This window comes from Ambystoma mexicanum, chromosome 9 (assembly GCF_040938575.1).
Source record: "Ambystoma mexicanum isolate Mex_15411 chromosome 9, UKY_AmexF1_1, whole genome shotgun sequence".
NCBI lineage: Eukaryota > Metazoa > Chordata > Amphibia > Caudata > Ambystomatidae > Ambystoma > Ambystoma mexicanum.
This window is the reverse complement of record NC_090931.1, coordinates 954,850,485-954,877,440: the sequence shown is the minus strand read 5'-3', so window position 1 is coordinate 954,877,440 and position 26,956 is coordinate 954,850,485. Positions and strand designations below refer to the sequence as shown.

Sequence of the window (26,956 nt, the reverse complement as noted above, 5' to 3'; positions counted from 1 at the left end):
CCACACACACCAAATACAACTGCTAAATGTAAAACTACAATATTAGTAATCTCTGCCAAAAATTGTATTTTACCTTCACTGGTAGATATATAGTATCATCTATCGTCCTTCACTGTAATGCAATGTACTGTGTGTCATGTATGTTCAGACTGTGCAGTCTTTCAAACTCACAGACATCCAAAGTGCTTAGAGGCAATGACAATGGCAGTTAGGCACTATAGAAATATCACATAACATGCAATAGCAGCTAAGGACTCTTATTTTTAATTTCAATTCATATTTCGATACCCTGTCACAAGTCATAGCAATGGCATTCAGCGCTGACGTCTAGAATGTAATTCACCTTTGTATTTAGAATTAACACTAATATTCCAAATACCTTATTCTGTTCGTCTTTCATGCACTTTGAAAGAAATAAAGTCGACATGTATAAAAACGGAAAAGTTACATTATTGAACACTTGTAGATTTAATTTTATAACAAATATATTAAATAAGTATAATTATTATCGTGTCTAATGGTTAAATGTCATATAAAACATAGATTAAAAAACATACCATATACCCCAAGCAAACTCCTTTTAGGAGGAATATTTATCCCTCTAGCAAATAATTATTATATCCCTAGGTTCATTTAGGTGTTAATGTATACACATGATGCAAACCAACCCTCTATGCACAGTACGTTATGCTATGCTATTTGGTATTTGTAAAGAAATTAACTGCCATGGGCGTAGCCTTGTAGTACTGAGCGGCCAACCGGTAGTGTTTGCTGCACGGGGTTCAATGGATCCTGAATGGACTCACCCTGGCAGAGATTTAAAGACAAGAGTGGGCCCGATTTACAAAGGCCTTTTTCAATGGCACAATCCAATTGAAACACGCTTTGTGAATCAGGTCAAATGGCTCTTGCCCTGTGTGTGCCAGCAGCAGCAGAGATCCAATCGTGCAGTCTTTATCCCCGTGGCGGAAAGGGCTAGTCGTAGAACGCACCATCACTATGAATGAATACTTTATTGAATCAGATTTCTCCATAAACAAATACAAAGATTGAAAAATTAATAAAATCAAGAACATCACACATTAGACAAAACATCACCCATTTACCAGTTTTAAAATCAACCACGCCCACCCCCAGCAATCAGAGCACAGCCCGACATCACTAGGAGAAAACAGAAGACTAGAGCTATAGCATCGGGCATTGACATGACTCTTATTCTGCTGCAGAGACAAACTCTGGTTCAGTCGCTAAGAATTTCTGTCCAAATTCGTGAGTTACTTAGGGCATCAATATCGCTGAAAGAGTCTTTCTTCCCGATGCTGAAGTTGACTGGGTTGTCAGGATGATTTGTGTCATATTTTTGTTACTTTCCACCAATTTTAAACTACTTCAAATTTGTTTTACTAGTTTTATTTGGATTTAAACTAGTCCTAAGCCCAAATATATTTTCGGTAGGGGATCTTTTCGTACGAAGAGCGCAAGACCAAGAAAATACTACAGTGTAGGTGGAAGAGTAGCTCGTCTGAACACCTCTTCTCTCTTTCTGTTCCTCTGAAGGGTGAGATTCACAGAGTGAAGTCTGATGGGACAAACAGGACCGTCTTTGCACCGGCTGCCATCTTGGGCGCGCCTATCGGCCTAGCTCTAGACTGGATCTCAGGAAACCTTTACTACACAAACCCTGCAACGCAGTCGATCGAGGTAAGTCATTCAGCGTCAAAGTACTCATAATCGGTATGCCTTTGCGGTTTAAAGCTGGCAAGGCACTGTTCTGTAGCTGGTATAAACTCCAGTAGAAATGCTACGCTATCATTTCCAGTGACAGAGGCAATCCCTTCTTTAGTATATTTGGAGGTTACTCCTGTCATGTTTCTGTCACTGTTACTAGGCTTAATACATAAAAAAAACTTCCTTGTAACAGCCAAAGATTTTTCAAGATTGACACCTTTTCAAGAAATATCAGTTTTGTACGTGCTACCTTTACATCAGTGTCTCCTTATGTGCCCGTTGGCTCATATCAACGACAACGAGTCCGACACAGAAGATGATGTTCTGCATGGTGTTCAGGCTCACCCGCTAATGATGGGTATCCCACAATAGCACTGCATGCCTTCCTCATGTCTGTGGGCCGTGTTTGACTGGCAAAGAAGCACATTGGTTGCCCTGTGTTCTATGTTGGAATTCTATAGAATAAGTGGGCTAAATTCCAACTCTATGCTTGCAGGTGTTAACATTACGCAGGGAAGTCAAGTACAGAAAGACTTTGATCACCAACGATGGCTCTCCTACATCGGCTGGAAGGCCAATTGGAATCGCTGTTGACCCAGGACGTGGGTGAGTACCCTGAATTCCTGCCTCTATACGCGTTGAATATAATTATTTCAAACAGTCGGTCCCGTGCTCTGAAATGAGCAGTATGTTGATGAATTGAACAAGATTTTGTGTAGTTCCACCCAAACCAAGCACTGACCAAAAGACAGGCAGACCTAAGCCTCATCCCCGTTATTGCATTTGAGGGGAAAATAAAACATTGGGCCTCATTACAAGTACGGCGGTGCAGGTAAAAATGGCCATAATGCACTGGTAATGCTGTTATTGCTGTATTACTGCCACATTAATGCACCACTGTACTACAAGTTTGGTGGTAAGGTGGAGGATTTACCTGCAGAAAGAAATTGTAGGTACATCCTCCACCATACCACCAAAAATGAGCAGGCAGTAATTCCAAGGAAATCCCTATGGAGTCCGACACACTCCAGAAATGTGGATTAAGAACACCCCACTATCGTTCATAATCCGGCTGTAAATCCGCAGATCCAAGTGTTGCTAACGGTAATCGAGTTTAGAGGTAATTTGTCCGATTTACTGCTGAATTATCACTACATTTGTAATGAGGCACATTGATATTGCAATTCTTTTGTAAACTTTGTCCTGGTTGACAAATTGAAATATGTATAATGTAAGTTTATAAAAATATTATACACTGTGCCGTCTAGTACTGTCTTCATCTTCCCAACCCTCCTCTCCATCTTGATGATCTAGACTCAACCTGACCTCCCCATCCTGATATATGTACAGCTTCTAAGTGTTAGAAATACTCCTGATGCATAACAGGCTCCCTTTGAGTCTCTACCATGATCGCGGGAGCTCGATCTACAGTATATAAAAGGCATTAAACAAAGACTCCCAGTGACTGCACAGGTTTCTCTTTAGTGCTGTGTCCACGTCACCAGCACGGCAGATTCTTTAGAGTTCTGATTGTAATACTGCCTAACAGTCTTTCCCCATTGGATGACAAGAGGTTGCAAATAAACAGGCTGGAGCTTAAAGCAATCTGCCCTTCCTCCATGTACACCAACCCATCGTGGCCCCTGTCTCCAAAGGCAGCAATACTGTTATACATTCTATAGGAATCGTGGTAGAACCCAATCCGAAACGGTCTAAACTTTGGCAGTGGACATTTGGGAATGGGTCCTGATCTGCTCTATTTAACATGTGTGATGCACCCTCAATAATTAAAACATTATCCATATTGCTCTACATGAAAGGAAACCCAACCAAACCAACCACCAAGGGATTTCCGCTTGTGCAACCTTTTCAAGGGCATCTCTGTGCCACCAGAGTGAGCTCCAAAAGCAATGAGTGAATCTTCCATCAGTGAAACAATCATGGAAGATGAATCCTTTTCCTATTGTGATTTTTCTAAAATTCCAGTAATTCTATAGCAGTGTCCTCTACACTCTGGGGCCAGTTCAACTCGGGGAGCCCAAAGGATGCCTGTGTGGGGGCGAGAGGCTGTCTTAAAAGGGAGCACTGTAACTGCTTTTATTAGAAAATATAAGCAGGTATGGTATTTGGGTGAACAGGCAACAATATTTTTACTGAATGGTGAGCTCAGCATACGCAAGCTTGGATACCACTCTGTTCTACCGTGTTGCAGGAGCACCTCTAAAATGTCCCTAGTTCCTGCAGAGGAGGTTTGTGCATGATTTCGTTCCTGCTTTAGACAATGCAAGATGCAGACTTTGATACATTTTGCTGGACTAATTGAAAACACGGCGCAGAGATGGAACAATGAATTCGCTTTCAAAGTCCCACAGATTTCTTAAACAGATGGTGCAGAGTGAAATGATTCATTGAGAAAAATCCACGGGACAGTTAATTCTCAAAGCAAAACAAAGAGCATTTTAAACATCATTGGCTAAAGAAACAGTGCACATGAAATCCAGGTCTGGAGTGGTTGACTTATCTAAAAGACCACAATCCTCCTGGAAGTAGGGAGCACATATAACGGTTTAGAAACAGTCCACATTTTCTCCTGATCAATGCACTCCTCAGCATCATCAATTCCTCCCTCGCAGAAGGATAATTCCCAGACACCCTCAAGACGGGTCCCATACGATCTCTTTTGAAAAAAAAACACCCTAGATCCAGACAACCTGGCCAACTACAGGCCCTTTACGAACCTCCCATATATTGTCAAAATCTTGGAAAAAGTAGTTTCTAAAAACTACTCGCCAGAATAGAACAACTCCACCTCCTAAAGTAAGGTTCCTCCCAAAGTGTAGCATCGAGACAGGCACCATACGGGTGGCGGACGATGCTCTCCAAATCATGGATAAGGGCGACCCATGCCTCCTCATCCTCCTTGACCTCTCGGCTGCATTTAACACCATCAACCACTGCATACATCTCTCCCTCCTTGCTGACAGGATGGGATTCTTTGGCACTGCCCTGAATTGGTTTACCTCTGTCCTCTCAGGCAGACACCAGGCTGTTCAGATGAACGTGTTGCGTTCTACCAGACTCCAGGTCCCCCAATGCTCCACCCTCTCATAATCCTTTTTAACTTTTACATGGAGCCTCTGGGAACCCTCCTGAAAGATCCCAACATAGCCATTCACCAAATCGCAGACAACACTCAGTTGTACATGAGAATAAATAGCGTGCCGGACATCATTTGTCTCCGCGATTACTGAGTCATCATCCAGTCCTAGATGTCAACTGCATACCTCAAACTAAACCCATCCAAGACTGAATTCATCCTTATCAGTCCGCCCCCTAAAAACAACTTGTCCAACAATGGCTCAATGATATGCGCCTAGCAGGATTTGATCCACAACTCTCAGACTCGGCATAATCCTTAGATTCACCATTGACAGCGGCCTATCCTTCCAGAAACACATAGCCAAGAAGGCCAAAATAGTCTGGCTGAGAATCTCTACCCTTCGAAAAATCAAACCCTTCATCACACCGCAGGACGTCCGGACCGTAGTGCAGGCCCTTGTAGTTTCACATATTTATGGGGGAAATTATTTCCTGCCAGGGCTCCCAGCTGTTCACTTGGCTCCCCTAAAAGCAGCCCGAATGCTGCAGCATGTCTTATTACTGGGGCACTGAAATTTGACCGAATTACCCTCAACCTATGCAAACTACATTGGCTTCCACTCCAAGCCGAGATTCAACACTGCATGTATCATCTACAAAGCAGTCACGAGAAGCACACCAGCGTACCTGGTGGCTAAGCTCCACATATCTGGTAGCAAAGGCTCTTTGCGCAACAAATCGACCAACCGGCTTGAATCACAACTCATCCGCAAAGAGAGGACCCTCAAACAATCCTCCTCTTGGCCCACCCTCTGGAACTCGACCCGAGTGTCCGCTTGAAATGCCCCCACAATTCACTAACTTTGCAACTCTCTCAAAAATGGCTCTTGCATCGGCACCTGACCAAGGTCTAATCGAATGGATGCACATACTGACGCACAGACCTCACAGTACTGCACTACTGTCAAAAGATGCCAGCCCAAATGCGGGCTACTCACACTCTGCACAGCTCTCCGCTGCCCTAGAGCTAGGTCCGTGCTTTTAACAATAAAATAAATAAATAAAATATTGTTACATTTGAAGAAAACACTTTGGGTTCCCATGCAACTGTTTAATGAAATATGTTTTCAAAGTTAGGCAAAGGCAGTCATAAGGTGGGCCACGGTGATTTACTGAAGTTGCCGATGTTTTTGTAAAAGACATTGAAGTGAAAGGTTTAAAAACAGATAATTGGGAAGCAGGGTCAGTACTGCATTTTCCTAACACAAAGTCTAAAACACAGTGGCAAACCTTTCTTTGCATTGCTACTAGATGAAAAACACTGAGCTGTTCCAGCGCGGTCGGGTGTGCTTCCCCTATGCATTAAGGATGAAAGGGAAAGAGACATCAAAGCTGCTCAGTAAGGCTTAGAATTCTTAGAATTGGTCCTCGGCAAAGAATGAGGTGCAAATTGACCAGCCATCCTTTATCTCATGGCTGTCTGGATGATTTTTATAAATCATAAATGTATAAGATAAATGTATAAGAGTGGGGTGAGGGGCTGATCTGAGCCACTAAGAGGGGTTTATTCAGAGGAACATATTTGTTGTTGTCAGAACAAAGTGCACACGAGCAATCACAGATTTTAATCCAGAACAATATGCCCCAATGTGCTTCACTAAAAGGACAGGTTTAAAAGGGATGTTAATGAGGTGCTATGCCAACTGCAATTCAGGGCATTCCGTGAGGAACATTTTCATCCAGAATAATGAAGTCGATGTGCTTAAAAGAAAAAGATGGTTTAAAAAAAGAGTGGCCGCCTCATCTCACCGACTTTCCATTTTGAGAGCATTGATGCCATTGTTCAACACATGTTCGTTTTATGCGGCTAAAACATGGCAACTCAAAAATATTTTAGTAAGTAAAAATTAGGTTGCCATGTTTTAGGTGAGTAAAGCCACCAGAACTTCGTGAAACTGATATGTCACTAGATCGAACGTTGAAATTATAATGTGGATTGTTGGAGACAAAATGCACACATTTCAATTTGCACAAGTGGATGAAGGTTTTTATATGAAGAAGGCGTTTGCGGACACGAACAGAGACAACGCGGCTTAGTTTGTCATACATTCAGGTCGGTACCGGTACTAGCGTCCCGGTTTCCTTCACCGGCAAGGCAACTCCTGAACCGGTGACAAGGTCTTGTTGCCATTAAACTCCATTTAAGTATATTTTAAGAGATTATTGTTGGTGAAGCACATCAGAGCTTATTGTTCTTCTAGCAGAAGCATGCCTAAGGCTCCTTATGTTGTGTTACCATTATCTTACTAAGTGAAGCGGTATCAATGCCAAGTCAGGCGCCCCGGGGTGTCCCCTAACTTTCTATAGGCCAGCTTGCCCACAACGCTGCGTGTTCTCGGACCTTGTGACTATTGGCAAGAAGAAGTCACCCCTTCCTACAATCGCTCAGCCTTTGCCGACTGGAGTCTTTGAATGGGTCAGTTGAAGCTTGCAGTCAGACAGGATTCTAGCAGAAGCTGGTATAAGATGTGCTTAGGTTTTGGCACTAGGCATTGGATGAGAGAGCGAACTGCCTAACCTGTATGCGGGCCACTTTATGTAGGCCTTGTGTTACCTAGACCAGACATGCACACGTGCATCCAAAGCCCCACTTCAGGGGTTCCATGTAATAATGTCCCTGCAAAGATGTCGTCTGACAAAAATGCTGCCAAAAAAGGGATGTGGTTTGCAGGGACATTTTAAAGTCGCCAGAGCCTTTTCCCGGCAACCATTTGGATGGCGACCATATATATATAGGCATAATATTACCGGATACCACCTGAGGCTCCTTCTTCAACTGAGCTCCACATTGCATTCCACCAAAATACTGCAGGTCTGTGTGCACACCACTCATTAATTTCTCGTGTTCGTTCAGATGTTGATTTACATCAAGAACTTTACCGGTCAGTCGTTTTTCCCCTGGCTGCGCCTGTGTCCTGCCGAGTGTAACTTCACAGTACAGATGCCAAGTTATTTGTTCATCAAAAAAGCTAAGCACGAGCGAGAATTCCAATCTTTGTTTATCACACACAATGGAAATGCCCTAGAGAAAAAACTTAAAAAATCCATAAATATGTGAACAGCGTACTTAAATACACACTGGGCCTCATTCCGAGTATGGCGGTAAGGGATAGCGGCCACCGGTAACGAGACCGGTGGCGGTAATCCCCTACCGCCATATTCCGAGTTCCCTCTGCGCCCTCGCCCTTAACGCCTGCTTTGAGCAGGTGTTAAAGTCGAGGGCGCAAAGGGGCCTCCAAGCCAATAACGGTGACCGTAATGAACGGTCACCGTTATTTGCATCTTCCCCATTCCCATTGAGCCCTATGGGGGCTCATTTGGGAATGGGGAAGAGCCTTGGTGAATGGGGAATTACCGCCCCGCCAACCTTGGAATGGGGCGGTGATTCCACCATCCACCAAGGCGCTGCCGGTCCGGGTACGGCGTCAACCAAGGCGTTAATAGCGCCATTGGTTAGCGCCGTACTCGGAATGAGGCCCACTGTTTAAAAAAGGGGAGCTTTTCCCAGAGCAAATCGCTGGCCACTGCAACAGAAGTTTGACAGTATACAGAGCTTTCCAGTGAGGGCCATGTGGCCATGGCATATGTACCAACTCCTCATGCCCAATGTGAGTTCTATTGCTACGGCCTGTATTTGTCAACCCATAATGATGCACAGTACGGCCAAGAGAGGAAAACATGAGGGGGTGTCCTGTCTATGAAAGTCAAAGCTTATTGCAGTTTGATTATATGCAAAAGAAATTAAAGGTGTATCTGATCCTCTATTGTAGCCTTATTTATGCATATCCAGAGGATAGGTGTACAAACAAAGGAGTAATAATGCACATGCGCTCGTATAAATGAAAACTGGGAGTGGTTTTTACTTTCTCTCCTCAGTCATTAAATCACTTTTTTTTAAAAGGAAACAAAAATTGGATTGTCCAATATGAAAAACAGAAATTGCATTTATACATTGGTACAATTGTTCCGCATATTCAAAAACATGGTGCATGGAGACTTTTGGGGCATGCATTAAACAGAACCTGAATGAATGGATACATGAATATGCCGTATGCTGACATTCTTTGAGGAAGACCCATGTACAGGCAGATTTTTCTTGTATTTAGTACATTTCTTGTTTTTCTCATAATTCAATGGGGAAGGTCCGGGTTCCCTGAAGGAGAAAATACCGGCCCTCCAAAGTCGGAATGGCCCAGCATTTCCCCATTCAGTGAACCCGGACCCGAGTTTGGAGACAGCCATGCCCGGCTACCTCCAAACCCGTAATGAGGCTCCAAGTGTCTGCTTGTGTGAGGCTGAAAGGGACATGCCGTACAGCTCTTGACCAGTGCCGGTGCCCACAGGCACTGCATTTCTTTCTAGGTAAACGGTGGCAAAGCCGCGGGCTGCTCCCTGTGCAGCCTGTCTGCACTATGCCATGTCTAGCCCAGTGCCTGGCTAATCTGTCCCATGACGTTGAATCATCCAAAATGAATCCACACAGGAAAATGTGCTTTCTTTGATGACTAGAAGTAACAATCAGGAAAGGTACTGGCGACTCTGGTGCTTTTACATGCTGGCTTTGCAACGCCGCAGGCACCTGTCCTCCATGCTCCATGGGCATATTTCAAGCTGTAGGCAATGTCTAGCGTCCACTCCAGGGTAGTGCAGTGCGTGTGCAATGGATAAACACATGGAAAAAGTTGGGGTGGGACCCATTTGGGGTGCACATGTCCTGCACAAGTCGTTCAAAAAAAAAAATGTCACAGGCTCTAAAAATTGTGTAGCTCTTTCCACAAGGCCGTACTAGCCTTCGACTATTATAGCAGCAACACACTCAACAATTCCTTTATTCTCTGATGTTAGCCCATGAGTGGATTAAGCAAATATTGAACACAAGCTTAGCGCTGAGCCCAATGTTCTATGTGAGTTACTCATAGCTACCTTTACCCAGGCCTTGCTTTCATCAAATGTGCGAAGCAAGACGACGCAGAGCAACACAGGTTCGAGCCCCGGGGCTGCGCTTAGAAACCTCAGGGTATTACACGCGTTTATGAATAACCAATTATAATCATAATTCTCTAATGACAGATGATGGTTGATTGCGCTGCATACATGTGTCTATAATTATGAGTTAAATGAAGCGTTGTGATATTCCTGGTGTGCCATACCTTTTGAATTAGTTTTTTTTAAGTGCATAAAATCTTCTGTTCGTCTATCATTGTGTCCATTACACAATACAACTATGATACCGTTACACTTGTCCGCAGACTTTACCTCGAGGGCATGTACTCCCACGGGAACCATGGTCTGCAGTGATAGCACCTGTAGAGGGTGCTGATGGGCTGTTCTGCCATGCTGTTCAGTCACTGCATGCCTCTGTGATTGACGCCATTTTGTCTACTGCAGCAAAATGTACTGGACCGACCAAGGAACGGAGGGTGGTATTCAGGCCAAGATCGCCAGCGCCGACATGGATGGCTCCAATGCCGCCGTCCTGGTCACCAACAACCTTGACCACGTTGAGTTCATCACCATCGACATCAAGGAGCAGAAACTGTACTGGGCGGTCACAGGCAGCGGATTGGTAAGTCAGACACGCCAATACTTTGCGGAGCTCTGCTGCGCATGTGATCTTTTTGCACAGTCAGACCTTTCAGTCAATCCATAAATAATGAAACAATCCGCTGCGCGCTTTCATTATGCTTTACAGTTAATGTCATATGTACAGAGTAAAAAATGTCGAAAAATGCAGTTATTATGTCAGAAGTTAATACAGGTCTCTGACCTTTAAATAACTGCAGGCTATGAGGAAGGTCATGTAAGTGTGAGTTGAATATCTGAAGTTGGTTGGGTTGGCACCCAGTAGGATGGTATCCTGAGAACTCGCCTGTTGTACGCAGGTTGTAATACTGCAATGCTAAAGATGTTTGGATTAAGGCGTGAAAGCACAAGCAATGCAAAGAGAGACCCATATTCTATTTCTTTCGAGGAAGCCATTTTGCGTGGTTGGCCCCTGGTTAAGGGGCAGTTATTGGTTCCAAAGTGGGTTTTGCGTGAGTGGAGCTGGAGGAAAGGGATGGAAGCAAGTGCTTCATGACCTAGTCTCCCAAAAACAACATGTGCTGCTCTTTGCCTTGACCCCTGTGATTCACAGCACTGCTGTATAACAGATATGGGGTGGTGAGACACCCCTCCCACATGAATGTCTTGTAAGCACAGTTAGTAGTTTTAAATGACATCCGGGGTGAGGCTTTTCAGGAAGACATCTCATCTTTTGTTTCAAAAAAGACCCTATGATTGTGACTAAGTTTACCAACCAAACCACTTATGGTCAGTGACAAGGTTCTGCACCGGTCCCACAGAGGTTACGCCCAAATGCAAGTAAATAGTCTAGTTGTCAGCCTACAGCGCTTGCTCCAAACGCCTGAGTAATCTGATGGGAAAAGGCTTTGCTCAAGAAAGAACCGTGCGTCTGACATGCGTGGGCCCCGTCAGCTATAATATTGGGTACCAGGAAAATATTATTCCTGGGATGGGTGGAGCACCTGCAGAATAGACAGCTCTGTGGACTTTGTAAACATCTGTGGGGTTTAAAGCAATGCGCGCGGTACTCACATTCAGTCACCAAGTGTACCCACTATATTCCTTGTCCTTTTCTTTGTGATTTTCAGAGAAGCTGTAACAACACAATTCCGCTATTGAGATGAGGAGAGGCCAACAGAACACTTGAGGCAGTCAAGATGTAGTGCAACACTTTTATTTTAATACACAACACTAGGTTGGGCTTGGATGAATGCCCAGATGGGTAGGGGACATTCCTAAACAAAGAATAGCTTATCTGGCTTATTTGATTCAAACAGTGGCCCGTATAGTTCAAATAAAATTGTATTAGAGTTTCTCAGTTTGCTGAAAAGCTCAGCGAAGTATATGGCTCTTTGGATCTGCCGGTCTTTTCCTTGGATGGGTCTCCTAGGCTTGGGCCTTCTGGCCTGCCTCTCCTACCTGGAATTTGAGGGAAGGGCCACTGGGGAACAACTATAACTGAAGGAGGAATAACCGTGCTGAAAGTGGGAGGACGGAGAACAGATTTGGTGAAAGGACCTATGTAAGTGGACTCCTAGCCTGAGCCTGGCCGTCCCTCCTGTAAGTCTCACAGTCTCTGGCATATAGCAAACAGCACCCTTCATGACTTCTCAGTCCAAGGGGTTTAGTGCCCTACACGCTTTTTGACTTTTCTTGTGGGTGTGACCCTTTTTGGTCCAGGTATTGTCACCCTCTGCTGTGGCTTGCTTTCACCGGTTCTTTCATGTGATGTTTGCACACACATGCCAGCAATCGCGTATTGCTTACCCGTGTCTTTTAGAATAACTTGCTGGAAAGAATTTCTTCCCCTTGCCAGGTTTGTTGTCAGGTGTAAGTTATTATTACATGCCGTCCAGGGTCGCACACATGGACTTGATCCTTCAACAGTTTGTAGTTTTCAGTTTGTTTGTCCTGCTCCTTACCAAGACTGGGAAATAGCCCTCGATAGGCCAGTTCTGATCTTCTCTTTGGCTTCAGTATTCTCAAATGGCTGAATCGCCGCTTTCAGCACACATAGGATCACCCCTTCTCTGGCCCTCTGGATCCGCCTTCCTCCTACTGGAACACAGTCCTGTTTGTGCCATTTCTTTCCCTCAACTGACCTTCAAGAGTTCCTGTGATCATAGATTTGCCCCAATTACAAAATAATCTCTAGGATTGGTTGCCTTGGTCCATCGTTTCCCAGGTTTGTGGGGATTGGCTCTGCCCCAGTTTCCCCTTATGTTCCACAGGTGTTTATCTTTACATCATTGGAATCCTCATGTTCGTATCATTACTTGTTTATCTAGATTGGCTGACTGGCCATTTAAAACCCCAGTCTTCCCTTTTGAAGTCAGGCGGAAGTTGTATGAGTGCTGCGTTCACCTCTGTGGGCTGCATTTGTCCCAGTCTGTGCTGGTGAAAACCTCCAGGTGATACTATTGTGAACTGATGGGGCCTATAATCACCTAGTAGCATAAGACATTGACTGCTTGCTCTTCCGCCAAGGTAGCCGCCCGACTGTGGAACTCCCAGTACAGGCCACTACGCTTTGGTTTTTATCATGCAGAGTTTGGAGGAATTCCTACTGAAATAATACAATGCTTTGGAAATGATTTAGCAAAATACGACTTAGTGAAAATGATGCTCTTTTGCTGTCAAGCCAGGTGTCATATATCCAAGAGTGACCTTGAAAGTGATCCAGGGTTTGTAAAGTTGTTCCAGATGCTTCTCATCTTTCTCTGTTCATCAGTACCAAATGTTAGATTTATGTATCATTGTTATGCTTTACCCCCCTCCTAATGAGACCCCAGCACTTTTTGCTGCACTTCAGCACCTTTTTCTGAAATCCCGAATGAGTGGAGCCTTTTTTCACTCATTCCTTCTTATGGGCTCTGTCTTTTGGAACTCTATTCTTTGTATTCAACATGTCCTATTGAGTCTATTTTCCTGCATTACCCTTAAAGGCATCTGTATTTTACCATTGCAGCGCACATCTCCTTCTGGGCAGTGTTTCTGAGGACCATTAGGGTCCTCCTTTGAGATTATTTTCTTTATCCTAGAGTAACTATCATTCTTAAAGATAGAGAGATACTTGGTATCTCTCCAAAAACATTATAGTCTGAGAGAGTGGCACACACCACTGTATGTAAAGTGCTAAAGGGATACCTAGTATCCCCCTTCTCTCTGCACCTGTGACTTTTGAATCACTGAGACAATCTCCTAGTAATGGCTGATGGCAGTGGAAGTGTTCTATCAACTATTGTATCATTTTTCCACCGCAGGCTATGTCCATAGCCTGGTAGTGCACAATAGGGACACCCAAGTACCAACTTGGCACCTCCCTTCTTTTTTTGCCATTACTAGTCTGGTTGTTCTCTGTCAGCCCTTCTTCTACCATTCTGGGAGGAGAGGCCTGTGTATGTGTTTTGCCTTTGTTGGGAACGCTTGGGTTTCCCTGCCTAGGCTGCGAAGTGTCTGGGCAGGCAGGAAGTGGGGGAGGAGTTTTCCTTCCCCCTGTCCTTTATCTGCCAGAGTGCCTGAATGGGACCAGCACCCACTGGGGGTCTAGCTGTCCTGATTGGACAGCCAAACAACCCCTTTCTGTAAATTGCTGAGAGAGATTGAAGAGGATTCAGTGCTGAAACTGTATAAAAAGCAAAGCTCCTAGAGTGAAAAGCAAGTCGACCATGGAAAGCTGAAGTAATCAACGAAGAAGATGACCAGAAACACCTGCAGACCCTTTGCAATACCGTGAAGCGACCACTGTTGTCCTGGCCCTGTTTTCTGTGCGACAGAGGAACTCAAGAGAGGACGACTCCTTCCCTTTTACTGGTGATAACAACCAGTCCCAAGACAAACTATGATTTGACCCATCTCCTGAGGTCCTGTAAGTTTCCAGAGCTGCGGAGCCCCAATAAGAGGAGACCTGCTGCCCATTTGAAGTGCATCGTCGTGGAAAAGCCGAATCCGTTCGACCCTTTGCTGAGCCCTCAAGGATACTCCAGAGACGCAATCCAACCCATCTGGACCTCCTCATCAGAGTGCGGGACTGCAGAAGCTGAAGAAGATTGACCGGACGGATCGGGCCCTATGTTGGTGCTGCAGAAAAGGCACCAAAACCGCAGAGTGATCAAAAAGGTGATGAAAGGCTTGTCAGACGCCCTCTCTCAAGACTGCTACTGAACGATCCGATCCATTGTCCTGCCTTCAGTCCTCAGACCAAGGAATCCAGAGGTTGGTTCCAGAGCTGCAACATTGCAGGGCATCCACCACAAACGTTTTCTTCAATCCTAAGGTACGGTGGGGAAGAAGGTATTGCCAGATCTGACAAAGGAAGCCAACTTTGGAAAATTAAAATTCATTCTAAAAACACACTTCGGGATTATAAAATAGCTCTTTCTCTGGCAAAAAAGGATTTCTTGGGGGAGAAATTGAAAACTGCCAAACATCAATCAAGTGAATTGTTCCCTATTATATCCAACTTCTGCAATCCTAACTGTAAAGCAGCAGTGTTGGACGCTTCTGTAGTCCAGGCTAATCTTTTTAATTCCTTTTTTGTGGATAAGATTGAACGGATCAGGGCCGATATTGAACAGGAAGATTCTAATATTTCACCTTTGTCCTTGTCTAACCAACCTTTAGGCCACTCAGATGATTCACAGAATCAGACATTAGTACCTATGTTTGAGTTTCACCCAGTTGCTGAAGATGATATATTTAAACGTATTAGGTCTCTTAAACCTACTATTGATTCTCTATCTATGCTGCCGGCTTATGCAGCAAAGAGAATGGTGCAGGAACTTACCCCATTCGTCACAACTTTAGTCAATAAATCACTGACAAGTGGGATTGTCCCAGAAAATTTGAAGCTCTCCATTGTTTCAACCCTGTTGAAAAAGCCATCTTTAGACGTGGAGATTCTTCAGAACTATCGCCCCATTGCAGGGCTACCCTGGCCAGCTAAAATACTCGAAAAAGTTGTTACCAACCAGTTGCAGGAATTTGTTGAACGCAAATTGTTATTAGATAAATTTCAGTTCGGCTTCCGGCCAAAGTATGGAACCGAGACTGCACTTCTGGCTGTACAGGATGAACTGTTAAAGGCTGCGGACCAAGGGGAAGTTTCACTATTGGTGATGTTGGACTTGTCTACAGCCTTTGACACTGTGAACCATGGCATTCTTTTGGAACGGTTGCAGGAAGTAGGAAGAGTCTCTGACTTGGCACTGGGCTGGTTTAGGTCCTTTCTAACTGACCGTCAACAGTGAGTGAGGCTGGTGGAGTTCCTGTCGGACCTCATTAAATTAAATTGTGGAGTCCCGCAGGGATCCTCCGTGTCTCCTCTGCTGTTCAATCTATACATCCGACCCCTTCTGGAAATTCTGAAGCATTACGGGCAGAATTTTCACTCGTACGCTGATGATACACAGATCTTCATTCGAGTTGACAACTTTGAGGAAGCACGTAATCGACTAGGCCAGTGCCTGGAAAAAGTAAGTGGCGTGATGTCAAAAAACTATCTACAGCTCAATGCTTCAAAGACTGAGCTAATCTTGTTTGGGCCAAAGCATTTGTTGAATATTGCTAAGAACTTGCCTATTCCCCTGCTTTTGGGCAAAGGCCTAAAATGTGCATCTAAGGTAAAACAATCTGGGCTGCATCTGGCAGGAGGATCTTGGGATTGAAGCCCAGGTCGGAGCCAAGATTCAAGCGGTGCATTGTGTTCTGAGACTGCTGCAGTTCTTTCTTATATACCCACGAAAGATCAGGCGGCTGTGGTGGGAGCCTTAACCAGCGCCCACCTAGACTATTGTAGTTGTCAATTGTTGGGTATCCCTGTTAAACAACTTCAGCGACTTCAGAAAGCACAGAATGCAGCAATCAGATTGATATTCAAGTTGAAGAAAACAGCTCATGTATCCCCATTTCGTTGCGAGCTACATTGGCTCTCAATAGGAGATTGTATTAGGTTCAAGACAGCCTGCATAATCTTCAAGTGTGTAAATGGTACTGCCCTTTTGTATCTGAGGGAACTAATTCAGCCATATCACCCTGTAAGGCAGCTACGCTCCAGTGATAGTCATTTTCTGATTATCCCTCACTCAGTCTGTAATTCACAGGGCGATAGATGATTTGCTGTCTTTGGTCCAAGGCTGTGGAATTCTTTGCCACTTGAATTGAGGACTATGAGCTTGCTTCTTCAGTTTCATCGAGCACTAAAGACCTTCCTGTTCAGATAGACAACCCTCCTTATGACGAGGGCCTAATATTGCTTTACTCTCTATCCTATCATTGTCATCTGCACCATTATACAGTTCATTTTGTTGAGTTCGCGTTTTCGCTTTATAAATTCAAAAAACTTTAATTCCAAAAACAAATCAAAAGTCGCTGCAGAGTGTTGGAGTGCATGTAGAGGTATTCAGGGCAGCCTCCTCTCACCTCTGACTCAAACCGCTGCTTGTGTCCCTTTAGCAAGTCCTTTAACAGGGTCTCCAATGCTGGTTTAGCCATCATGTATTTTCCTTCCTAGAGACTAGAACGTATCCACAGGAACATTTGACTTCTGCTGCTTTTCAATACTTTAAGCCTCTCCAAACTGTCTTTTAGCTAGGGTTACTTTTTCGACTTTAAAAGACGTCTGTGCAGGGAAACCACCTCTAGAATCTGAAGCTCTACTAGGATAACACTAACCAATTGTGTTCCTTCCCAGAAATCACAATCTTATATGTGTATACCGTATTTCTTTGTGGGTGCAAGTTATTATCAATAGTACAGTAGACCTGTCAAACTCCTGTAACAATTGTATATGTTCAACCACTACCAACTAAGAAGTGGCCTTTTGAAAGTTTTAAAAAGTATACCTATATGTTTTGGTTTATTGTGCTAGGTATTTAACAGTGAAAATATAATAAATATATTTTAATATAAATGTATGTGTAATTATTTCTTTGATGTGCATTACTAGCTGGGCTCAGTGTACTTACCTACAGCTCACAGCTTCCTCTTAAGATACGTCTGACTGCTCTGTCACTCTACCAAGGTTCCTGAGTAGTGCAGACTGATACTAAGAGGTGGGGTATCTACAAACCACTGAGACAGCTTACTAAAGTCTTACCTTCAAGTGGGTCTTTAGGAAAACTTCCCTAACACCAATACAGCACCACTTGCATGTTCGTAACACTATTGAATTTGTTTTATTTATTGTATTTAATAGAGTGTGAACCAGTCCAAGAGTGGCAAACCAAGCTCTTCACAATTACAATAGGGTAAAATGCAGTAAAAGCAGAACAGCAAAATCAAGCAATGAAAGGAAAAAATGTGGCATCAAAAAACAACTAAAATATTAACACATATTATTAAAAGTCATAATGAGGGTGGAACATTTAATAAAGACTGATCAGAAAGGTAACACTTTTTTTTTAAACCTGCTTTTGAAATTGAATCAGGGTAGGGGCAAGGTCAAGAGAAACTAGGAGATAAGTTCAGAAAAAGGGTCTGACCACAGACAACGCTGGAGGGCTCTTTGAATTTAGGGGATGTCCAATCCACCCATTGCAAAACTCTGTGTGGTGCGAGGATCACCCGAAAATCCACAATTTGTTGGACAGATAACACTGTTGCTGACGGCAACCAGTTTTAATAAGGAAGGGACCTGTGAGGAATTTAATGTGCACCTCCACTGGCAGCCAGTGCTAGTGTTGCAGGACAGGCAAAAGGTCACATGTGCATGTGCTGCTTACCAAATGGGAAACAGAATCAAACAGAGCCTTCTGTGGAAGAAGGATGGACTTCAGAAGACCAATGTGAACGGTATTGCCAATGTTTGAAATGACTAGTGAGTTCCCCTGTGTTGGAAATATGTTATCATGCAAAGAAGGGCACATTTGTCAAATGAGCAAAAGCAAAAGAATACAGTGTGGTGCTCTTGTGCACGGAAATGGCAGCAGTTAAAGAGGGCATTTGACTTAGAATATGAAAAAGAAATGACTTGGCCACAGAAACGGGCACTTGGACGATTGGTATAAATTATTCTCATATAGATTATGTCATTGTTAACTCAGACAAGAATGACATTTATCACTCAGTTGAACTGAAGAAAAACGATGTAAGCGATCATAAAGCCTTATCCTGGCGGATTAGCATCCGCACACAGGCCTGACCCAACTCTTTTGAAGGAACCTTTAGAGTTAATAATCAGAATAATCAAATAAGATGGAAAATGGCAAAAATGAAGGAAATAAATAGCCGTGTGTCGATAGACTATAAAAAAGCTTTATATCAAGGGGAAAAAGAGGAAGGGCAGTAAGATAAATTATTGAAAGATATAAAAACTTGTACGGGATTGGAGAAGATTAAACCCATAGGAAATCAAACTGCCTTACATAATAATCCCTTTGATGTGATCATCCATAAGGAAAAGGTTGCCCTTACAAGAGCGTTGGCTGGTGTGCGTGGAGATGCCTCCTTGACAGAGACTCAAAAAAGTGCCAAATTAATGAAATTGAGACCTGCAGAAGATTGGTCGGAAGACTGTTTCAACAAATCCAATAACAGTTGGCCATCTCTCAGCTTAACCTTCATTCCAATTCTGTTGGCTGTCTCCATGACCACCAGTCTGGCTTCCAGAAGCATGGAAACTGCTCTCCTGAACATCCGCGAAGATCTGCTCTCCAACCTTGACTCTAACATTCACTCTGTCCTCATCCTCCTCGATCTCTCTTCTGCCTTCGACACGGTCAACCATACCATCCTGCTCAACCGTCTCCGCGAAAACCTGGGTATCACTGATCAGGCTCTAACCTGGCTGACCTCTTTCCTCTCAGATTGACTCTTCCAGGTCCAACTTGGGTCCTTCCTTTCATCTATCTTCCTCTCTACCTGTGGTGTTCCCCAGGGGTCTAACCTCTCGCCCTGGATTTTCAACCAATACCTGGGAACTCTCGCCCACTGCATTGCCACTTTCTGCTCAAATTTCCAGTGCTACGCTGACGACACTCAACTCATTTTCAGGCTGCCCTCTGCCACCTCCTCTCCCTCTCTTATCTCTGATTGCCTAACTGCCATTCAAGGTTGGTATGCCGCCAATGATCTTTGTCTGAATGCAAGCAAGACGGAGATCCTCCTCATCGGCACACCTTCCCCATCCTTTCCCCTCACTCTCTGGCCGGCCTCCCTTGGCCCTCCTCCGACCCCCACCTGCGAGGCTAAGAACCTCAGGGTCATCTTTGACTCCACCCTTTCCTTCTCCGCCCACTTCTCTGAGGTCTCTAAAAAGTCAAATTTCCTACTGCACCTCCTAAGAAGTACTCTGCCTTTCCTCTCCTTCCCCCAGAAGCTCATGGTTTCCCAAGCTCTGGTTCTCTCTAGGTTGGACTATTGTAACAGCATCTTTCTAAATCTACCTGCCTCTACTCTCCGCACTCTGCAACTAATCCAGAACAGGACTGCAAGACTTGTCCTTGGCCTCAAGCCCTGGGATCGTATCTCTCTAGCCCTGAAATCTCTCCATTGGTTCCCAGTGGATGCAAGGATTAAATTCAAAACCTTCTGCATTGTCCACAAGGCTTTCTGGGGCCTGGGTCCAAAATACCTTCAGCTATCCCTCTGCAAATACCTCCCCTCTCGAGTTCTTCGCTCCTCTACCTCCAACTCCCTCAGGGTCAGTCGTTTTTCAAAGAAACGAGCTGCGGGTAGATCTTTGTCTTCGGCTGGGGCCTCCTTCTGGAAGAGCCTCCCTGCCACTCTAAAATTGAGTAGAACCATTTCCGGTTCCAGAAGCACCTCAAGACCTTCCTCTTTTGTTTTGCGTTCGCTCCCCCTCTCCCTTGCTGATCTGTTCTCTCTTGGCACCGTGCACCTGGCCACCCTCTGTCCTCGGGGCCCAGGTACCTGCTCACCCTGCCACCCTCCCGCACTGCCTCCGGCCACCCCTTGCACTGGGGTCTGTATCTGTACCCATACAGCCCCCTGCCCTTTTCTTCCTGCACTTATCAGACGTACCCTGTCTACTGCTTTAAACCTAGCACTTGCAAATTGCTGGCTGCACTACCACTGTTTGTTGCCTTTATTATTTATTTATTGTTATTTATCTGTTTCTCCTCTGCTTCACACTTTCCACTTCTCCCCCCTTCCATGCACTTTTCCCCTCCCCCTCTCCCATGCACTTGCGCGTTCTCAATGTCACTGGGCCTAGTAAGATCGCTGTTTTGTTCTCCCCTGTTCCCCTCCCTTGCCTTGTCGCGCTCTTAAACACTTGTGTACGAGCGTGATAGAAATAAAATAGCAATATCAATATCAAATTAACATTTGTGCTAACATTTCTTTTAAAAACCATTAATGAGAGACTTATAAACACAAACGTATGAGAAAAAGTGTTGAATTTTTGTAAAATTGCCTTGTGATGTATGAATATTTGAAGGTTTTTATAAACCAATAAATTAAATTAAAAAAAAAAAGAAATCGAGAACTGTCTTTAAAAATTGGTTACGCCAACATAAACATTAGCAAAAAAATATTAAATGGCTACTATTGTTCGGCTTACTTAAAACTCATAATAAGAAACATTTTTGAAACCATTTTAACGAGAGCAAAACCTCTACTAATTCAATAGAGCTAAACCGAATCAATGCCAGAACCTGGGCCAGATATATTAGGGAAATGTATAACAATGATGATGCAATATCACTAGACATCACTTGGGAGGCACAATGTAGCAGCACGGTAATGCATTACGACGAGGCACATATTAGAATCATCATAGCTAAATTGAGATCCACGTCAGTCCCAGGCCCGGATGGGATCCCTAATACCCTATATAAAGGATCCTCTGCAAAGCTTTTAGAAAGATTGAATCCACAGGGATAATACCTAAATCCTGGCATAAATGTATGCCTATCCCTATCCCTATCCCTATCCATAAAAAGGGATCTAAATGGAACCCAGCTAACTATCATCTATTAGTGATCCAGGACTCCAGCCAGAAGATATTTACCACTGCACGATTAAAAAGAATAACAAATTGGCCAGTGAGAAAGGTCTCTTGAAGCCATTTCAAACAGGCTTCTGAAAAAATGATGGCACCATAAATAATATATTAGTGATTCAATATCTTATGGCGGAGTCAAAACTGGTTTCCAGAAAGAGAAGTCTATATTGTTGCTATATAGACTTTAGTCAGGCCTTTAACAGTGTGTCACGTCACCTATTGTGAGAAAAACATGCAAAGTGGGGCATGCACCCCTGCCTATTGTATTACATAAAAGGACTTTACTCCCAAACATCAGTCTCAATTTATTTTGAGCAAAGTGGAGCAATAGTGATTCCTTGTGAAACTAACAAAGGACTGAAGCAGGGCTGTGAACTGGCCCCCATTCTGTATAGTTTGTATGTTGCGGACCTCGCTGAAGCCTTAAGCACAACCCAAAATGTTCCACCTAAAATAAGCGGTGTCCCCATAAGTTGGCTAGCTTATGCGGATGACACAGTCCTATTTATTTATGCATTTATTTATTCATTTTTTACACGTATAGAGCGTGCCTAACCCTCAGGCATCTAGGCGCTTGTACTTATGAAGTTGGTTACATTGGCTCAGGCATCTGGGCACTAATACTTAAGAAATTGGTTGCATTTGACTTAACACCAATAGGATTACAAAGATCGATTGAGGCACTGTCTTTTATATGTAAAGAGAAATCGTATGACTATAAACACTGATAAGACCAAGATAACGATTTTCAGAGGCACCAACCCAAGAAAATCCAAATTCCCCTGTAAACTTAAAAACCTTGAAATGGTCCAGCATTATTGCTACATGGGTTTCCATATTAAAAAGAACCCCCGTTTTATGCAGAGATGTGAATACAATGTATCTGGGAGAAATGGTCCGCAGCAAAACAATATATAGAAAGAAATGGAGACCATAATATCAATGCCTTATTGGAGATCTATAAGGTGAGTATAGTACGCAGCTTCTTGTATGGGCTGGCAACTTTACCTTAAACCCATGTTAGGTGGCTTGAACAAATGGAAGGAATGATTTTAAGAAGCATAGTTATTCGGCCCTCTGCCACCCCAGTAGAGGCCCTTAGGCTAGAGTATGGCCACAATTTGCGCTATTCAAAGAACACTACTTTGCTTGGAAATGTTAGCCAGCAAATGAGACTAACAAGCTGCTTAGTCTATTGGGAACGAGTAATCAGTTAATAAGTAACAACGCGTACCTAACAGCACCCAGAGCATTTACTGCTGAGTATCTGGAGGGTGCTTTAGGCAAAGGAGTATAGGAGATTCTCATGGTCATTAGAATTCAACAATAAAATGCACACTTTGTGCACAGGCTCACTGTCTGGTGACTGTGACTGTGATAGTAGTTTACACCAATCCGTGTCTCTCTGTCACATTGTGCTTCATTCTAGCAGACAATCTGAACCCCCTGCACGAACTCCAGTTGGGCTTCCGGTGTAGCAAGGAATCACGTTTGAAGACCTAAGGGTCATTTGCAGACCCTTTCCTGGGTTGAGAATGGAAACCCTCTGGAAGCAAGTGCTCCCTTATAGCCCCTGCCATACGAATGGGCAGTGCAAAGGTTGTACCTCAGTCCATATTTGGCCGAAGGTAGCAGGAGGGAAAGCCCTCCAAGTGTTGGGCCCTTAACTCTGAAACTCCCTCAGCCCCATATGAGGGGCCCAGCCAGCCTTGAGGAGAGTCATGGACATTCTGAGGACACTCACCTCAATTCCCCTACCCACACTGCCTGTAACCTTTAGCTTTCCAGGTGTTTTGGACTCCAACTCCCATCACTCCTAGCCAGCATAGTCAACAGTGCAGGTTCAAGGAAACTGTAGTATGAAGCATAAGAAGAGACACAGGTTGCAGACTCCTGCTCTATCCCTATTCCAGATTTGCTCACATGAACTCTCAAAACTCCCGTAAATCTAGGCCAGATTCCACAGACTTCCAAGAGAATGCCTTGTGCATTCTCTTTCGTTGTGAGTGGTCCTTTTCTCGATCCGCAGTGAGAAGTCTTACCATGGCAAAGAGCGACGTGAGTACACTTCGCAGCTAGTAAAGCATAGCTCAAGCACAGCGTGCTTACCTTTGGAACAGCATGATGCCATACTCCATACACCATGTGGTTGTTACCTTGGTTGGGCCTACTCAGTCCTCCACACCCTCAGGTCAATAAATTGAGTACCATGAGTGGGTAATAATAGGGTAGGCATCACCCGTTTTTATTTTTTAGTGTCTGGAGTTGAAAACAGGTATGTCATTGGAGTGGTCCTTTCCATACATGAAGGATCAGTTGCAGGTTATTTCACGTATTGTAAACATGAATAACAAACCTTTACCACATGGGATAGTTATTTATTTAATTGTTTTTTTATAACGCGCCTAATACCATACCTGAGTTTGGTTTCTAAGCGCGGATCCGGGATTCGAACCTCAGTTGCTCTGCGTGGTCTTGCTTCCAAGACCAGCGTGTTGCCCCTGTGCCATCCTCCGTACTTCCATATGCCTTGTGCTGTAAATAGCACATTAGATCGCAAGTCATAATTATGTGGTATTTTTGAAAGGTTTACGTTACTACCAGACTCCTAATGAGGTCCTAATGTTATTTCTTACTTCCTGTCTGAATTGTTAAAGAGGGGTTGTTGTTTTTGCGAAGGGTTGTGGGCGTCCCACCATGATATGCATTTCTAATGTAATTGCCTGTCCTGGCTCTGTGGTGCATTCGTCACAGTTCTTGAAGGTGGGTGTTTCCCCCACACTTGCATGGGGTGGGAGTAGAACACACAGCAGACATGGGAAAAGAGTGATTTTGGCGACTGCTGCAGCGTCACAGGGTGGGCTGCACCTGCGCTCTGAGTATGTTGCAATGGCGGAGTTAAGAAGTGCACAGAATGGGAAATGGAGAGTAGGATTACACTGCAGCTGTTTCCCACAATGCCATTATTCCTGGGCTTCCTCTGATGTACTCTGGCTGCTTCAAGGTGGCACTGCCATGGCTGAACCCAAACCCCTCACACATGCCCCCATGCGGCAGCAGCCATTATCCCAGCACACCCATAGCACACCTCTCCCTTTTGAACACATATGCCCCGTGAGGCAGCCCTGTCATCCCAGTTCAGCAGACTGCGTGTCATGTTATGTTAATATGCTTTTGTGCATTCCCTCTGCGGCTTCACCCTCTGCCCTGACAGCAAATATGCGCTCTGCCACATCACCCATCGCCCCCTACAAAGGCATAAGCACTGTAGTGCACTCCCTCTGCCCTACGCGCAGATTCCCTCTACAGCAGCATCCACCTGCACGGGGTACCTGCATGCCCCCTGCGGTAACCCCCACACTACCCAAAGCTCATTTGCTCTGTGGGCCTGGTCCATTTTGAAGTTCTGCAGGATGGTGCTCAACTTGTGGTTGCAAATGCACCACTATTCTTAATGGAAGCACACCATGGCCCAGGTGTCTACAGCCTATGGCTTTCCAGATGTTTTGGACTACAGCACCCATCAGCTCTAGCTATCGAAGTCAATGATGAAGGATCATGGGCGTCGTAGTCCAAAACCTCTGGAGATGCACAATTTGTAGACGCCTGCCATAGATGATGATTCATTCGGAATCACACACCAGCAGCTGCTAAAGAGGCTGCAGCCTGTTTCTGAGACAGGTTGAAGCGCTGCCACAACCTGGGATTTGCACTGCAGGGGTGGAACAAAAGTGCAGCAACTTCCGGAATGAAAGCACGTGAGCAACGTCGGAACGTCACTGGTCCTGACACTGTGCCTCTATCAGTGGTCGAAGGGTATCAAAAGAAGTAGTGGAACTATGTTCGCTACAGGCCTGCCCCGCTCGCCACAAACCCCATCGCCACGCCCCCTCCCACGGGCAATCCAAACACATGCGCCTGCTGGTTAAGGGAACATTCAGTGTAGTGCACTGAAGTGCACGTTTCAACTGCTTCCCACACTTTTATTTCAAAACGAAACCATTCCGGTAATGTCTCTCTTTTTAAAATAAAAGTATAGGAACAGTAAAACTTAATAAGAAAAAGAGGAGCACTGCTCCCGCCCACTTCGACCACTGGCCTCTTTCTTTCACTAATGATACCGCCAGGCTGTTAATTACCACAAGTACAAACAAACGAAAAAATCCAATTGACCCCCGTTTCTCTAGATTTTTTGGGGGCCAAAATGGTGTTGCTAAGAGCATCTCCCACGGTGTCCCGGTGCCATTTGCCATAGCACAATCAGAGACTGCTGTCCAGTGGTCGAAGTGGGCGGTAGCGTTTGGGAGCGATGCTCCTCTACCTTTTTTAATTAAGTTTTACTGTTCCCATACTTTTATTTTAAAAAGAAACCGTTCTGGAATGGTTTCGTTTTAAAATAAATGTGTAGTTAGAAATTGAAACTTGCACTTTCAGTGCAGTGCACTGAACATTCCCTTAAACTGCAGTCGCATGCGTTTGGGGGTTTGTACTGTGTGTGGGAGGGGGCATGGCAATGGGGTTTGTGGGGGGTGCGGGCAGGACAGTAGGGAGCACACTTCCACTACTTCTTTTCGGACACTGCGACCACTGATGCTGTCTCAGAGAAGGGCTTGCTTCTCGGGAGCGGGTCCCTCTACCACAGACATGTTTCCGCAGTAAAGGATTGTGCAGCCTGTTTTTTACAACATAAAAGGGAGCGTCACAGGGCTGTCCTCGTGCCACGGAAGGGACATGTGGCAAGAGTCTACTGGAGCAGGAAAAGGGGAACACAGAAAGACGACCCGCAAAATAGTGACCCCCCCATTCCTGCATCCCTGCTTCACTTCCAAATCCAATCCAAGTAAACCAACACACTCGTGTAACCCTTACACACACAGAGGTGGGCTGAGTGAGGCCTGAGCAAGTGTAAGCATACACCTCTCTGGCACACGCACATGTGCCGACATTGTCCTCTAATTACACAGAAACGTCACCACCCGCACCCCTGCGCAATATGCACTTGTAAGAAACATGCATGTGTCCCGTACTCAAGTGAGTGCTTAGAGGTGCTCTCACTTCACACCAGGCATGCTGATTCTGTGAAAACACGCTGTTGGCTTTCTAAGCATGGTCCGATCTCTCCCGCTCTTTAGTTGAGAACACGTGTTCCAAGATGGAAGGAAGTGAAGGGGCCGCTGTGTCAACAAGGACTGCGCCTGCCTGCCCCTTGCCCCAATCAGCATGCACACTCTGGCTGTGCAGAATCCCACACGTTGCCCCACCCCGACTTCGGCACATCTTTGCAAGTCCATACAATGGTATCTTGTCTATTCGTGTCCACGCTGGGAAAGCTGTGTTGCGCATGCAGTGTCTGATCCCGGGAAATGCGTATCAATTTTGCATTCGATGGGTTGATCCTACATTTGTGAGATTTTTTATTTAATTTATATATTTATAAAGCACCGCAGCCCGCAGACATCAGGTGTGTATGTGTGTTTGCCTTACAAATGAATTGTTTAAAGAATACTATTTCTGATTGCAGTGTTCCTAAGATGGAGG

The 26,956-nt window shown here is 44.6% G+C and overlaps 1 protein-coding gene across 2 annotated transcripts in view; it reads left to right on the top strand.

Annotated features, from left to right (window-relative positions):
* LRP2 (LDL receptor related protein 2) overlaps positions 1-26,956 on the top strand; it is a 516,831-nt gene that overhangs the window by 287,403 nt on the left and 202,472 nt on the right. For both annotated transcript variants that reach the window (XM_069616158.1, XM_069616157.1), the window contains exons 33-35: positions 1,558-1,701; positions 2,225-2,334; positions 10,276-10,453. In XM_069616158.1, the coding sequence (XP_069472259.1) occupies positions 1,558-1,701; positions 2,225-2,334; positions 10,276-10,453 (432 nt within the window). The remainder of the gene's footprint in view (positions 1-1,557; positions 1,702-2,224; positions 2,335-10,275; positions 10,454-26,956) is intronic.